Here is a 17163-nt window from a genome sequence, read left to right as displayed (position 1 = left end):
CCACTGATCAGCACTTTTCTCCCCCTTTCCCTCCTCAAGAAGCTGTAGAAAGCAATGAATACTTTTTAATTTTATTGGAAGCTTCCCATCCTGATTAATAGACCAGCCTCAGCTGCTCTATATATGGGGTGGTCAGATAAGGTCTGTGTTAGCACTGGAACAATCACACCCTTAACTCTCCATTCCATGGCTGAAATTTCCATGACTCTCTCAGCAACCTTCATGACCAATGAAGACATTTCTTGCTGCAGGACCGGCAGGAGCATCCAGCAGTGAGCAGGAGGCCATACAGGTCATAACCTGGCTACCACTGAGTTAGGAGGCATAAGAGAAAGGTGGCAGGGGACTGTGGTGGAACTAGTCTGTCAGGGAAACTGTCCTCTTAGAGCATCCCCCTCTCAGGCAGCCCCTGGGAAGGGAGGCAGAGGAGTCTGATGGCTGAAGCAAGGACTTCAGGATTTGCTCCCAGCCAACCTGGCAAAGAGGCTTTTTGAACTTTGCAGAGTTGCTAGCTGCCATGGCTAGTTTCCTCCTCTGAAGAAAGCAAGCAATTCCTCAGAAACAAGAATCACAGAATATTCTGAGCTGGAAGGGACCCACAAGGATCATCAAGTCCAACTCCTAAGTGAATGGCTCTCACAGGGATCAATGCCATGACAATGGCATCATTAGCACCAGGCTCCAACCGAGTCTCATTTGACATTTCTACACCAGCCGCAAGTAAGACGCCCTTGTTCTTGAATGCCTGGGGGAAATGGGATTCCTTTTTTTCCTCTCCCCTGGATTTTTCTGTTGGGGCTGGCAGCACCATAGGGAAGTGTGAATTCTTGCTACAGAGGGGGCCAGAGGAAGATAAACAGATGACCAAATAACTTCAGAAGAATGGAGATTGCCTCCAGGGAGCTCCCCTTCATCCTGCTCTCTCATCAGCTGAGAGATATTCAACAGCATCCTGCTCTGCTAGACACTGAATATTTTATATCATGGCTACAACCAGTGCATTTGTATTCTGTTTCTCTCTTTCGTCATATCTATTATAAACGAGTAGTGTCTGGGAACTCTCCCAGAAAAGATTTGCCTGGATGGCTACAGATATTTTATAGTCAAATTTTGAGAGTAAACCAGCTTTCAAGTTCTGTAGTGGGAAAAAAAAAGGTAATAAAAGGGTTATTAAAAAAATAAATAAATGTCAGGATTTTATACGGCTACTTTTTGTAGTGACAGAGCTTTTGAGAGGGTTTGTCCCCTCATTTCACAGGAGAAATCCTATGGAGTCCTACACCCTCCTCTAACACAGGACTAAAGAAGAAGAGCTGAATAAACTTGTTTTGTCCTAAGAACTCTGAGAGGACTTCAGCCAATAAGGGCATCAAGCCTGGCAACAAGGTACTGAGTTTCAATATGCAGGGAGATATATGGTGGGTTTGCTGGACTAAGTTATGCATTCCACGGGCTGAGAGAAAAATAACTTTTTTCTCATTTCATTCTTTATCAATCTGTCTCTGTCTGATCAGTCTGATTTTAAAATTTGGTCTCTGAGCTCAGCAGCACCCACCATGGAAAGAGTGGGTGCTGCTATCTACTCACTGTCTATGTACAGTGAGTAGATAGGTAGTGTCTATCTATCTCACAGAAATTTATCAGCACCTTTTTACAACAAGAGGAAAAACAGGGATCAGGCAGGGGCCATAATGTTGGGTATGAAGGGAAAAATAAACAGATATAAAAGATGTCTGAAGCTGAAGAACAGAAAATGGAACTCAGGCTTTCTTAGGTCTCAGGAGAGAGGTCACCATCACTTTTGGGTAATTTGTGGGCAGAGCAATCAGTGAAGAGTTAAAATGCTAAAAGCAAAAAATCCTGTAATGAGCTGATTCTCTGGCACATCCAGTCCACCCCATCTCCAGACAGACCACCACAAGAGAACTGTTAAACTGAGCTCTCTTCCAAAATCAAGCAAATGTTGATGAGCTTTTACTTCACCTGTGAAATTAACTTGGGAATATAACACAAGAAAAAAAGCAAGAGGCCTCCTCTCCCTACAACTTTTTTTTTTCCAATTTTCCACCAGTCTGGGCCACTCTTCATCAAAGAATGAGACCCCTTTCCAAGCCTAGTAGAAGATGAGCAGGAATTAGGCAATTAGAATTGACTTACCGTAAGGGCCAGCTGCAGGGAACACATGAGTTTGCCAGACAGCATTAGCAGCTGGGCTCTGTAAGCTAAGCAGGACCAGCAGGTCCAGCAAAATCTGGTGTGAGCCAACACTGACATTGCTCTGCCTAAGCAACCTGCCACTGCCAGCATGACTACAACATGGAGCAGTCTGTCTCCAGGGGGAATTCAGGTGTGTGAAAACACCTCTGACTTAGCCCAAGTCCAAGTGCAGAGAGCAGATATGAACCTTTAAAACACAGACACAGATGGGGACCTGCTCAGTGAACTGCAGCCCAGCTCCTAGCCCCCGACAACCATGGTGTAAGGTTTTCAGCCTTACCCAGATTTTGCAGTTTAACCTCTCAGCTGTGCCACATGTGCACGGAGATGTGGCCAGACTCAGGAGCATGTTCCCTCCCAATGACATCTACAGTACTGAGCTGAGAGTGGTTAATTAACCCTGCTTATTGAAGGGCAGACACATTCCTGCCTGGTCCATGATTTTTCAGTCAGGCTCTAGTCCAGCAGGTGATTAATAATCCTGCTGTGGGAAGAGTGCATCTATTATTCAAATTAATGAAATTATAATCAAGAGGTGATGAATTAGCAGTTGCTCCTTGACTGGATATGGAAACTCAGAAGTGCCAGGCATTTCTGCGGTTCTCACTGCACACAAGGCTTACAGTAATGAGAGGAGGGAGCCAGGCAGAGCAGGCAGCCCCTTGGCACAGCTGGGGCAACACACATCCTGTGCACCCCAATGTAGCTGTAGCCACCCCAGAGCTCTCTGGTTCACTTGATCCTCTTCTCCTTTCCAATGGGCAGACTTACTATAAGGTGCTGCCCCAAGTATGGGCTGTGACAGCCTCACAACCCTGACACTGATGGGCTACAGGAAAGGTATTTGAGTGCAGCAGCCCACCCTGCTGCTTGGAATACTGGAGTAGGATTCCCACCCTCTGGAACTGCTGGTCATAGACATAGCTGCTGGAGCAAGAGGCTGGAGATCTTCCCCAAGAGCCCACATGAGGCTGAGTTTACCCTTCCCCAGAGGGTACTCACCAATGTGTTTCCCATACATGTGGTAGTAGAAGGAGACACAGTAATACTTGGCAGTGATATTGTAGAGGGGGCTGATGAGCCGGGCTTTGTCTCCTGTCACCCGGGGCCGGGATGCCTCAATGAACATGTAATAACCTGCAGAATGAGAGGGAAAGGTCGGAAAAGGCAGCATGTACTGCATCTCCCTTCCTTCAAATGATGGGGTGCAAGTGTGGCTGGGAGACCATCCCTCCTCTGGGAGACATGGCCAATTGCTCTGCGTGCACTGATCCTGGCCAGAGACACTTGCAGGATAGCCGCGGTAGCTAGTAGTAGTAGTAGTATTGAGGGAAGGGCAGGAGAGACAGGCATCTGCAGACCTGCTGTGAGCACACGTAGCAGGTGAACCCCTGAACATGCACATCTATCTGGGTGCACAAAAAGCCTCAGAGCTGACTGCACTGTGCAAGGAAAACACCAGAAAGAGAAACCATTTCAGACCAATTTCTCTCCCTTAAGTAGAGGGAGAGAGGATTTGATACATCTAGCCTGAACAATATTGTTGTCTAAAGAGAACAATACCAAAGCAGTTGTTAATAGCCCAGGGAGGAAAAGATTAGCTATTTAATTTGTTAGCATAATTTTCAATGCTCAATCAGGTTGGTGTACCAAACACTAATGGGAAAAAACATTTCCTTAGTGGGTTATTGAATGTTTGCCATTTTTTTTCTGCGTGCAGAGGTATGTGTTTGCATACAAATTTACTTTCCTTATTACAGAAAGAGGGACATAGTATCCATCTAAACTGGGAGCATGCACTCCACACACAGCTAGGGTGAACAATACTTAACACCAGTCTTCTCCAGCTATAGGCAAGGCTTCTTCCTGCCCCACAGGCAGCTCCTGCCAGGTCTCTCCTGCTTCTGTGATGGGTACTAAGGAGATCTATTTGCATCCCTAAGACCTTCTACGAGGAAACAACTCACTAAAACCTACCAGGCCATTTCTGGGTCTTAGAGATATTCTCCTACTCGTTTATCCATTTTTTTTTTCTTCAAAACAAGCATCAAACAAAGTGCAAGAGCATTAGGCATCAGGCAATTAGCTGACAACAAGAACTAATACTCACACTATTCCTCCAACAAAGTTGTGGGTGTTTTAATTGTGTGTTTAATTCCAATCAGAAACATGCAAATTAACTGCCTGCTCCCTGCACCCTGTGTGAAGTAGAAAGCAGATCAGCCGTCCATTAGCTCCCAGAGCTGTAAGATTCCTGACAAGAGATGGTGTGCATCTCCCCTCCCCTGCCAAACCAAAAGAAACCAGACTTGTGCCTACCCTCCGGCGTACCGCTGATGTCTGTGGGGGGCCCTGTGTTGACGGTGCGCTTGGGGTTCTGGGTCAGGGCATTCTGCCGGGTCCAGTCAAAGTTGTCCATCTTGTCCTGCATGAAGCCACAGATCTTCTCATCCTCAAAACGGCAGGTGTTATCTGTGGGGATGGGAAGGGGCTGCTCAGCTGCTTCTTTTTAAACACCCTCCCCAAGCTGCCTGGGTGCTCACAGCCGTGCTGTGTCACCAACACTGAGGCTCTGTATCAAGCCAGGGGCAGCCAGACCCTAACCTCAGGAGGATGCTGAAAAGGAAGGCATCATAGAAATCACAGAATGGATTGAGTTGGAAGCAGCCTCAAAATCCATTCAGTTCCAAACCCATCGCCACGGGCAGGGATGCCATTCACTAGATCAGGTTGCCCAGGGCCCCATCCAACCTGACCTTGAACACTACCACAGATGGGGCACCCATAACATTTCTGGTCAGCTGGCTCCAGTGCCTCACCATTCTCTGAGTAAGGAATTTACTCTTAAAATCTAATATAAATGTCTCCTCTTTTATTTAAAAATGTACCCCCTTTTCCTATCACTACCCATAATACATCAGTGATTAATGTTACTACAGAAGTGTTAATCCAGGCTGATGGATGTGATGGTCTGACAAAATGGAATAAAGCTATTATGGCTAAAGAGAAAGAAATTCTCTCAGAAATCTGAAGGGGCAAATGTAGAGGAGGGTAAAAAGATCACCGAAGGCATACTGGCTACAAGGGCTTTTATATCAGAACAACTTGATGGTAGAATAATTTCCCCATGAGAGAGGAAAAGTAGCAGCAGATAACCCCCCTTCAGGCTATATATTTAACTGAACCATGACACACATGAAAAAATATCAGCTGTGAAGAAGAGGTCAGCTCAGCACGACAAGCATGTCGTTTAGCCAGAGTACATCTAATTTACACCAGTTAAAAGGCATATTTGATTTTGCAGCTTATGCTGCTTCCCCTAACAAAATAAAACATGTAGGTAAAAGACTTTTATGTAGGATCAACCACATGTGCAATAGGGCTCACTTTTATTACTACCACAAGACAGTTATACCCTACAGCAATATTGTATGACAGATGAAAAATCTTGTGCATAGACATAACCCAATATGGACTTGCAGAGATTGGAATGAATTGGACACAATCAGGCTGAAGACTGTAACCTTTGTGTTAAAAAGGTAGTTTTGAGTCACAAAAGCAAAGGTCAAGAACCAGCTTTACACTGCTGACACAATAGGAGAGGGATGGATAAAACAGGCAAAAAGGAAAGAGAAAACAGGTCCAAGAACTGATGTGAAAACTGCTGTGTGTTTTGAAAGGCCACAGGGCAGAAACCAGAGGTGGAGGATCAGCTGGAAGTGAGATCTTGGATCTTGTGAGTGATGTAGATACAGCAAGCAAAGGTATCTTTAATTGCTGCTTTTAAGTAAGAGCAAGGAGGTGTGCTATGAAGTGTAAAGATAAAGCCATGAAAGAACACATATACAAAGGAAAACAAGGCTCTTCACAAGGACTTGGAATGTGTTAGGAACTTCATCCATGTCATGCTGGTGCGAGACTCAACTTTTTGGGGTTTACCTCCCCCTATTATTTATCATGCCCAGATGAAGAGAAGCCCAAATGCCTCCTGGGGCTCCTGCATTCTTGTATCTTCAGTGAAGACTTTCTCTGGTTCCTGGGCAGGAGGCTTTTTCTCCTAGCATATGTGACTTCAACAGGTAGGACAGAGCAGGGTCCTCAACCTATGGGCTGGATGCCAAGGATGGGACACACAAGGGAAGTTTTCTGCAATGTCAGGGCCAGAAACTCCAGATGGAGTACAATGTGATGGTAGGAGCTTCATACACCTACCATATACAACAAAATCTGTTATCCTGAACCAGAGAAGAGAAATGAAATTAACAGAATCTTGACTCTGAGATGCTGCACCTTCTGGTAGCTACCCTTCCTTCTGGTGGCTAGCATCCTCCCCATCCCCTCCCATTTAGAAATGAAAACAACTGTAATCCAAATGGACACCAAAGGTTGTGCACACCCCTGTGATAGGGAAGTGGGTTCCCCCTTCTTGCACATCTCTTTCCAGCATCCCATCAAAGCAGTGAGAAAAGAGAATGCAGCTTCCTGTGGTAACCTGCAAAAATGTCTTTGCCAGCATAGGCCGGACAATATGTGGCAAGCCTGTTCACAGACCAGGAAAGCTAGGTTTTCAGTAAACTCAGTGGGAAACGCTGCATGCCCATTCCTTTGGGCTGAGCACAGTCATAGGGAGCTTTTCTGGCCTGGCTGCTTAATTGCTGATTAATCCTGGCTAAATGCTTTCCACTCAATCTGCTCATTTTTAATTAGCATCCAAATCCAAATTAGCCACTGCTCTGCAGTGCCTAACACAGAGGCCTGAATGGTATCTGGAGCTGAAGGAGGGAACAGAGGACAGGGCAGATGTTTGCAGCGTCTGAGACAGGGTAACTGTGTGGGATAGGGGGTCTCTTTCATCCCCAGAACAAAGAGATGGAAGGTGAAAAGAGTCAGAAGACAGCTCCTAAGGGTCCTTTCTCAGCTCTTTTGGCAGAGAGAAGTGAGTTCATGGCTGTACCAGATCCCCAGTGGTCCTCAAAGGAGACGATGTAGCCCACAAGTTTGCTGATGTTGCTGGGTGGTGTAATACCCCTGGTTTCTCTCCATTGGACCAAAAACATCTGCATGACTCCAGCTCATGGGTTGCCAGCTGCATTTAAAAGAGACACATTTTCTCTTAGAATGGCATTATCTTACAGGATCCACAATGACTGTCCTTTTGCAAAAGCACCAGGGCAGTTTGCACCTCTGACCCATGTTGAGCACATGGACCTTCAAAGAAAGGTGACATCTTTCTCCAACACAGAATTACCTTAACAGGGGATATCAGGTGGAAAGCAGAGTTGGAAGCTGTAACACAGAGGTCAGCCAGGCAACTGATTGAGAGGGAACAAACCACAAATGAGGAAGCACAGAAATCAAAGAAAAGGCAGATTAAAGAGAAAGCACAAGCTCAGGTGGAGATCAGAGAAAGTTGTGCAAGACAAGATGACCTGAGGACAGCATTCCCAACTTAGCACCAAGGCCTGGTTGTGCCAGCCTGGTAGATTACTGTGCCTCATTTGTAAGAAGCCATACACACGGGATGAGACTGCTCAGAGAAGTTGACTCAAAAGCCTGTAGAGAGCTCTTTTAACATTAAAATAGGGACTTGAGTACATTCTCTCTTTTCACTCAAAAAATGCAGCTCCTTCCAGAAAGCAACATTTCTAGCAGAGCACATAAAACAGCGAAGAATCCCATGCATCACAGATCAGGCAATGCTGTTGCTTAATCAACAGTATGATCCATCTTATGTGCAACACCAATTGCTGTGCAGAAGTTTGAACCTCACCTCTTGCTTAGCTTGGGAGCTCAAGACACTTTGCAACAACTAATGAACAAGGCTTCTTAATTTCTCTGTAGCATAGCAATGCCTCTTTCTATATATCTTCTGCATTACATGTGGGGAAATAGATGAGGAAAGTATAGAGAGACACAGTTAAGGGCACAGCAGGCAGTGCCTAAGCTGGAAACAGAACCCAAGTGCTCCAACTCTGGTCGTTTGGTACAAAACAAGCCACAGGAAAACAAAGCTCTTTGGTTTCTCTGAGCTACAAGTGGAGGTGCCTAGGTGAATAACTAGGAAGTGTTCAGTGTGGTTTGGGACACTGCTAGTACATCACCTCTGGACGGTTATCAACAAACCTCACCAGGACAAACCTGGCAGATTCAGCCAAGAAGAAAACCTTTAAATTACCTGCTGTACCACAGAGGTGATCTGGCTTTTGACCTCGACTGTGTGTTGTAAACCTTCTTAAAGACTTTTGCCATTTGCCAGGGACCCCAGCTCATCAACAAGGTGTAAAGGAAGCTTCCAGTTTAAAATTTAATATGTTTATTTAAATACTGAACAGAGAAATTGTTCTCTGGATTGTTACAGACAAGGTGGAGGTGGCAGAGGAGCCGGCTCCTCAGAAGCTGGATTTAGTGCTGTCTTCACTAAACACACTTCCTTGGCAGGCTTTGCAGTGGTGGCAGCTCAGAATGCAGAGATGTTTGCTCTCAGTTACAGACACCTCCATGCATTCCCAGGGGAAAGACTCTACTGTAGCTATTAGCATTTCTTGTTGCTTTGCCTTCTTGAGAAACATAATGGAGGTTTTCCTTTCAAGTCCTTAGGTGAAATCCTTCCCTGCTTCTGAAATTCTGGCTGCCAGATGAATGTAAAAAATAATAATCCTATTCTAGCTGCAGACTATGGGTGAATAGCAGATGGAGTACACTTGAATAAAACTGCCTTCATCATTTAGCTGTGGTGTGACAACTGACACTGTCTTGGAGCATAAAGGATCATGCTCCAAGCCCCAGCTCTGTTGTAGACCTGCTGTGTGACTCACAGGCTATCATTTTTTGGACATCAGTTTCCCCATCTAGAAAATTAAGACAATGATAACTGTATTGAGACCTCAAAATACATCATGATCTAAGAAAGAATATTTAACAGTCTCTCCCATTGCAATTTTCTAAGTATTTTATAACCAGTAATGGAAGAAAGCTTTGCAATGCTGTAACTGGTTAAGTCATCCTATTTGTCATCAGGATATAAGGAACTGTCACCTTTTTTAACCTTTGCATTACAAAACATTCTTGAAAAACAGGCACAAACTCAAGTAATCCAACTCTAAACAGAGGCTGACATCTCATTCTGACATGTTCTTACCTGAACAAACTTGGGTTCCTCTGAGCATTATCAGAGACCAGACACACCAGCAATATATGGTAAGCAACAATCCAGGCTAATCTACAACAACCACTATCTGCCACGGATCACCACTCACTCTATTTGTCTATGGTCCCAAAATTAGCACCACACACAGCCAGACTGCAGGTATGTGAGAAACAGTGTTGCTCCTCTGAAAGGGCAAGACACAGTCGGCCAACCAAAAAATAAACCAGCCATCCCATATACATCTTAATGAGCTCATCACCAAGGTTACAAGGTTACATCTGATAAAATAAGGGAAAACAAAACACCCGCAGATGTGGAGCTGGAATGGTTTGTGGGGCAGCACTCCAGAGTTTAGTTTAGAAAGCAAAAATTATATTCAAATAAAATTGCAGAGTAGGTAAGGATAGAGCAGATTCCCCAGCACTGGAATTTGGTCATGACATTAAAACAATCAGTTATTCTAAGAAAATTCTAAGGTAAAATCTTAAAATTAAGATAATTCTTAGGCATTTTTTAAAATACAAATTCTGTTTTTTAGAACCAGATGAACTGATTTTTAGGAGTCAGTCTTATTGGTAACCTCTAAACATGTTTTAAACCTCCCAATGTTCACTTCTTCTGCTCCTCCTTTGCTTTTCCTTTATAACCCAATACCTGGCTCTGTAACCATGCCACACGCATGCTTGCCCCAATGTTATTAGCATCTTATTAGGCTGAGAGAGAAAATGCATGAAGAAGTAATTGTATTAAGTGACTCTGAGAGTTTGTAAATTAATCACCATTGTGCACGCCCTTGGATCAGGCTGCCAGAGGCATTAATCATCTAATCTTTGCCTTTCACTCCAGGGCTTTCAATGTTTGCTTCCAGAATTTGGCTCAGCAGTCTAGTGTGAACTTTTCCCTGGGGCCATGGTGGCAGGAGAAGTATGAAAAGAAGTGGTAGCAGAAGGGATTTCTATGTTTTTGGGATGAGAGTTGGGGAACTCAGCTGTAGTCCAAAGAAAGAGTTAAAAGCCTTTGGGTTCATATTTCACTGTCAGCAGGTCTGAAAGGAAAAGGCATATATGAAAGCAAGTGTGGTAGGTCCGATTTTAGGCAGTCAGTCTCAAGGTGTGAATACATGGTCAAGGCCCTCACAACTGGCCCAGAGGTCCCTATATCCACCAGAGGCTGGGCAATTTATATCAAGGGGAAATCATAAATATATTGCATGAAATATGAATCATATTAATGAATAATATGAAATCATAATTACTGCACAAAAAACATGAGTAGTTGAGTTATATTCCACCATAGGCAAATTTCCTGCAGTTGTTCTGGACTCAATCAAACTGCCAAAGCTACACCAGGCAGGCAATCTGAAGTCGCAGTTTACAAAGACCCCAAGAGATTGACACAATTAGGACTGAAGTTGCTCTGAGTTTACCAGTGATTTATGCAATGTAAAAGCAAATGGCAAAAGGCCAGATTTTGTCATTTACACCTGTAGGCTTGCCTTCTCCAGCAAGTACTGAGAGACACATTCTAGAGTAGCTTCCTGGCAATATGCTCTGTGTTTCCCAGTGAGTGTTCTATGGAGAATATTTAAAGTAGACCAGAAAGTGAAGAAAAGAAAGCAAATGGAATCACAAATTACAGCCACAAAATCCCTCTGACTCTCTAAGAAGCTCCTACTCTCAGGCAGAGTATGGTTCATCAAACCATCCTCAAGGCTGTGAACGTGCAAGAATTAACACCTAGTGGCTGCCTGATTCTGCCGTCACCTAATCCTGGCTTCTCCTCCCCACTGCTACCCTGCAGTGCAGCAGTAGAACTTACCTACACATAGAGTACTACATAAAAACATTGAATGCTGACTCAGCAGCTGGAAACAGGGAGAAACAGGCACATGCTCTCCATGGAGCACTAGTAAGTAGTCTGCCCATCTCTGCCCAAGACCTTTGCCTGGGCTTACATCCTACAATCAAAGTGAACGGACCTTGTTGCATGCCTGGAGATCATTCCCCCACTACTTACAGCAAGCTAGAATTCCTCTTTTATGCTTAATGGGCACCATTATGTCGGTGTTAAAGAACATCTTTCTTAGACATTGTGTATTCTGCTCTCAAAATCCATGGGAACTCTGGATGCTCAAAACACACAGGCCTGCATCTTGCCAATAATAACCAGGTTAATAAGCAAGTCTACAGTGATGATACTGAAGGGGATTAATAAAGGGACTGTGCTCAGAGTTTGCAAGAAAAGACAGATCTGAGCTGGAGACTGTTCCATACAAGCCTGCAGAGATACCAAGCAGTATCATTCCTAGTCAAAAGAGGATGTGGAATATTCCTAAACCCAGATATTTTGGGGAACACTTAGTAACCTGCTTACTGGAAGTAGATTGTTCATGCATGTTCATGGGGCATGGGGGTGGGTGCTCAAGATCACAGTCTGCCCCATCACAAAGATATCAGGTGTGAGGGAGAGGCATATCCTTGGCATAAATCTCCTGGCAATAACTGAAGGTACAACAAATGGCAATATTTACTGGAAGCTTTAGTGTACATAATTTTATCCTCTTTTGGGGAAAAAAGATTTGACAAAGTCAGCTGTATTTCAGCTCCTTTTCTTGCTTGATCTGCTGGAGCACTCGACTAAAGTACATTACATTCAAAGCATTAATACAAAGGTCTTCGGCTTACCTGTTGGATTGGGATAGTTGATTGCTGGAAAAAGAAATAGAAAAACAAGTCAAAACAAAAGCATAAATCATAATCAAAGTCTGAAAATAAAACAAACACATCAAGAAAGATCACAAATGCACAAGTCTCCTGGCAGCATCGCTATGAGAAAGCAGTGCTCGGTGCCTGTTTTGGTAATGGGAAAAGAATCTGACACTCTGATCCAAGCAACGAGAGACCTTAAGAAAACCCCACCTAAGGGGTGATCCTGGGTTCATAGGGAAACCCTTCTGGCAACCCAAGTAGTTTCCTTCTGGAGCATACAGTGGGATAGCACCCACTTAGATACCAAAGCTAGGTATCTAAGAGGGATATTCAAGCAGTTTGATGCACTGTGGAAGACTGATATGACAGATATGCTGGGCACACCTGACATGCCACGGGAAAAGAGGGTTGTGTGAAATAAAGCAAACACTACAGGAGAAGGATCTGTACTTTCTGCTGAAATAGAGGGTCCAAACCCCTGTTGAAGAGTAAAGGAATCATAGAGTTGTGGGAATGGAGAGAGGTGTGAGCTGTTGGGATGATTGGGAGAGAAGTATGGTCAATGTATACCAATGAGATAATCTGGGATTCAAGGTATTGGACAGAGCTACAGCTTTATGAACAACTAGTTAGGAAAGGAATAATGCATTCACCTCTGGAAATAACTGAAGTCTCCCAAAATCCTCTTACTTTTAGGGGTGTGTGGCTAATACACAGCATCCAGTGTATATCTTGTATAAAAAGCCACTGTACCATGGGGAGTTGCAGCATGGCCTGACTGGGGTTTTGGGGATCTCTTGTCCACAGACTGCAGAGTGCAAGTCAGGGCTGCTGAGTGAAGGATGAGTGGAGGCTGATCTTCAGAGGTCTCTAGTGCTCTGCAATGATAGCAGCATCCAAAACACAATCAAATGTGATAGTGCTATGCCATCAGAACTTCTCAGAGCACAGAGACCCACCCAAGGGTCACGGAAGACCACCTCTCTGCATGCCCACATCCCCAGGCCTGAAGCTCAGACCTGCTCTTGTAGGCAGGACCAAGAAGGAGACACCTACGTTCCATGTACCGGATGATGCGGGCAGCCATATCTCCAGCCCCAAAGCTGGTGATGGGTGTCAGGCGAACTTCATAGCTCTGAGGCACTTTCAGGTTGGGCAAGATGTGCTCCAACAACAGGCCTTTCTCAATTTTCTTCACAGGAATGAAGGTTTGGATGGTGTTTCTCTGAGACAGCTGCATAGAAAAAGAACCCAAAGTGTTATGAAAATCCTGAAAATGGAAATCTGGGCAATCATATCCATCATCTAACACACTATTTCTCCCCTTTCTATACAGATGTACACGTGGTTGTTCCATGAGATCTTCATACAATATTGTTCTGAAAATTGCCATCCCTGGAACAGAACACTGATCAGGAGCCTGAGCTCTCCTTTAAGGGAAGCCTTCGTGTCCTCCAAGGCAGGGACTGTAGGGACAATTTGAACTACAGGTCCTGAAGCAAGTTTGTGTCAGAAGCAATGGTTTCAGGAGGGAGAAAATTAACCCAACTCACTCATGTTAGTGCACTCAGGTCCTGTGCAAATAGCATGGCATTGCACCATGACACCCTTCAGTTCACAATCACTGCTGCAGAATTCATTCATTTGCTGCCTGCACCATGTGGCACTTCATTTGGTGTCTCACTGGGAGCAGCCTACTACCATATTTCCTCAGAAATCTTCCATAGGGTCCATCCTTGGACTGCCTCCGCAGAGCAAGGGGTCTAGTTCAAGTTGATAGTTCTCTAGGGTCACTCACAGGCTCCCTCTTCCTCTGATTCCCATTGGAAGGTGGTGAATTATGCTAGCTGAACCATACCAACTAAACATTGTTCGGTTTGCTAAGGCAGCAGGGAATTTTCAAGAAAACAATGGGCAAAATATCGTTATCAAAATCACCACCACTAAAAATGATGAATTACATGTCAGTGAAACTTCCCTGCCGTGGTCATGCTTGCTTGGCTGGGAAAGAACAAGAACGAGGATTGAATTGTGAAGATACAATTTCCTGCCTGTCGCTGTGCAGTGCCTGGATCCTTGTGGCAAGATAAGTACAGAAGATGCTGGCGCTGGTAAAAAGACCTTTGGCAGGAATTTCCATAGTCCAGTGTTCACTAAGCTTTCCCTTGCCTTACCCCTAGGCTGAAGTTTTCATCACAAAGGCAGCTCTCCTGACAGGCAGTCTCAGTGTTCAAATGTTGTAGATCGTTTATTTAATTTTGTTAAGAATTTGTTAAAACTTGTTAGTATGTTCTTGTTTCCCCCTGTTGATTGTAATGGTTTAGCCCCAGTTGTCTGTTATATAAACCCCTCCCAGTTTTCCTGAATGTTCCCCATCAATCACCTTTACCCTGCCCCATCTCCCCATCCATCACTGTAAACCCCACCTCTCCTTCCAGCTCCTTTCATGTACATCATCCCTTCCTTGAAATGTTATTGGTTGTTATGTTATGTTCCCACCTTCTTTGTATCCCCATTGGTCCCTGATATTGTAACCTCCTCTCCTTACTCCTCCCTCTATGAGCTCCCATTGGACCCTGGACTGTGCCCGCCCCTGAGATAAAGCCCAGTGCACAGAGGTGCTCTGGGCTCTCTTCAGTCCTGATTTGTCCCAGCCCAGACCCTTGTTCTCGTCCCCTCTCCCGAATAAACCTGCTTCTGGGAAGTACAGCCGAGTGAGTCTCCTCCTTCCTTTTGCCACCACCCACGACACTTCATTTGGCAGAGCCCAGCAGGATTCGGTTCTCTGAAGGTTCTGCAGTGGGATCACCTTTCCCCTGCAGTTCCCCACTCCTGGCGACTGCCCATGTTGTGCCATAGAGCTAGCCCAGAGCTCTGGTGCAGCCAAGAGCAGCGTCAGTTGGCGCCCAGTGTGGGGCCTTTGGCTGGAGACCTCACAGAGGAGTCAGACGGACAGCTACCTGTCAGTGGAATTTTGGGTGGCGACTACCCCAGCAGTAGCAGACCAACTTTTGTCTGGTGGCACTCCCGGGGATCAAGGCGGCAACCCTCCATGTGCAGAGGATTGCCTCGGGGTGTGACATCCCTCGCAGCACTCTGTCTGGACCTGGTATGGTTAGTTCCCCAGAGGGGGAAAGTGATAAGGGCTTATTTCGGGTTCCAGACCCTTATCTTTTGTTCTTTTCAGTTTTCCTTTGCTGTCGAGGGGTGGTAGGATTGCTGAGCCGAAGTGTTAAAAAATGGGCGCGAAGTTGTCGGCTCAGCAAAGGGGAATTTATCTCCAAGTTGTGGGAATGCTTGAGGGGGGAGGGAAAAAGTTTTCTAAAGGGTTTGTTAAGAGATTAGTTAGGTGGCTGCTCTTGTACTACCCCCATGTGTCCCCAGAAAATACAAGTTCTATTAATTTTTGGAATATTGTGGGCAGTAAATCGACAGTTTTAACTAATCAAGGGGACAAGACTACTTTTAAATTGATTCCACTTTTTGTTTTAATCAGGTCTACATTAATTGAAAAAGGGGGAGTGCAAGGACAGCCAGGGCAGTTATCCCCAGTTTCCCCACCCCCATGTCTCTCTACCTCTGCCCCTAAGTTGGGGGAGACGTGTGGGGCATCCCGTGTTACGCAGGGCACCAGCAATGGCTCTAGTCTCCCTGGCTCCCCACGTCTCCCTCAGCACCCCAGCCCTGGCAGCCCTGGCCAACCTGCCAGAGCCCCTACCCATTCCCCTGCTTCCCCAGTTGTCAATCCAAAGTTTAATGGTTCCCAGGTTGTTAATCCCCAGTTAAATGAAGTTAAAAACCCCCAGCACATATCCCAGAATCTTTGTTCCCCTGTGCTCCCCCATTCTCCTTGTTCCCCTGTGTTCCCATGTTCTTCTCCTGACCCACAAAATGGCCCCCAGAGACCACAAGATGGCAGGGACCACATGGTCAGACCCCTTCCTTGTGCTTCTCCTTCCCACAATCCTTTTCTTCCCCCATCGACCAACCCTTTCTTCCTTAACTCCTCCCCTTCTCCATACCCTGACCCCTCCCACTTCCCCTGAGGAAATTGCTGTTCCTCCAGGGCATATCATCCCACCACCACACCTCCAAACCCTGCCTCTTCCTTCTGTTGCTCCTCCCTTAAGCCCTCCCACTCGATCGGTCCTCCAAAAGCCCCGCCCCTTCTGGCTTCTGGTTCCCACGCCCCTCCTTCCGATTCCCACACTCTGGAAACCGGAAGTGACAGGCTTGGAAGCCAGAACCCAGAACTGGTTGATATTCCCTTCGTTGCACCGGTGAGTTTTCGTGGCAGGGGAGGGAGACACTGTGAATGGGAACCCTTCTCCTTCCAAACCAAGAGGGAATTGTGTAAAGCTCAGAAAGAGTTTGGGAGAAGAAGTGAGTATTTTAAAGGCTTGTTGAAAGCTACCTTCTCTACAAACGAAATGGTCCCCTCCGACTTAAAAGAATTGTTTTCCTGCCTCCTTTCCTCAGCTGAGTTTAAGCTGTGGAAACAGGGGTGGAAGAGGGTGTTGGAGACCATGCTTCCTGAGCTATTGCACAATGAAGATAACTGCAGCTGACATGAATGAAAACCCCCTCACTTTAGATCACCTGTGTGGTGAAGGGAATTGAGCTAAACCTGAGGAGCAGGCCAGGGGTTTACCTTGGTCTGTTCTTGTTAAAATTGCGGAGGCCACCGAGAAAGCTTTCAATTTAATGCCTGAGGAAGAACCCCAAGCCATTTTCCTGTCAATTAAACAATTCCCTAATGAACCTTTTGTTAAGTTTGTTGATAGGCTGCAGGCACAGGTGGAGAGACAGATAGAGAAAGCTGAGCTACAGGAGAACATTCTGTTGGAAGCGGCAAAAAATAATGCCAATGAAGTGTGCCACCGAATCATCCTCAGTCTGCCCCTCCACCCGCCTCCCACCTTAGAAATGATAATAGAAGCATGTGCAAAGAAGGCTCCGATGGTGGGACTCAGCCAGACAACACCAGCACCAGCACCAAGGAAGACACCATCTGTGGCTGTGATGCAGCGTACACCACTAAGCCAACTGCAGTGTTTTTGCTGTGGACAATTGGGACATTTGTCAAGGGAG

At 45.5% G+C, this 17163-nt stretch overlaps 1 protein-coding gene across 1 annotated transcript in view; it reads right to left on the bottom strand.

The window, feature by feature from the left end:
* Positions 1-17163, bottom strand: part of MDGA1 (MAM domain containing glycosylphosphatidylinositol anchor 1) — a 171990-nt gene that overhangs the window by 21603 nt on the left and 133224 nt on the right. The window contains exons 11-14 of the mRNA XM_015622715.3: positions 13129-13306; positions 12049-12072; positions 4537-4689; positions 3220-3354 (exon numbers count right to left, since the gene is read on the bottom strand). Coding sequence (XP_015478201.1) covers positions 3220-3354; positions 4537-4689; positions 12049-12072; positions 13129-13306 — 490 coding nt within the window. The remainder of the gene's footprint in view (positions 1-3219; positions 3355-4536; positions 4690-12048; positions 12073-13128; positions 13307-17163) is intronic.

This window comes from Parus major, chromosome 3, assembly GCF_001522545.3.
Source record: "Parus major isolate Abel chromosome 3, Parus_major1.1, whole genome shotgun sequence".
In the NCBI taxonomy this organism is placed as follows: Eukaryota; Metazoa; Chordata; class Aves; order Passeriformes; family Paridae; genus Parus; species Parus major.
The sequence above is the reverse complement of the archived record's forward strand: the minus strand, read 5'-3'. Positions and strand labels throughout refer to the sequence as shown.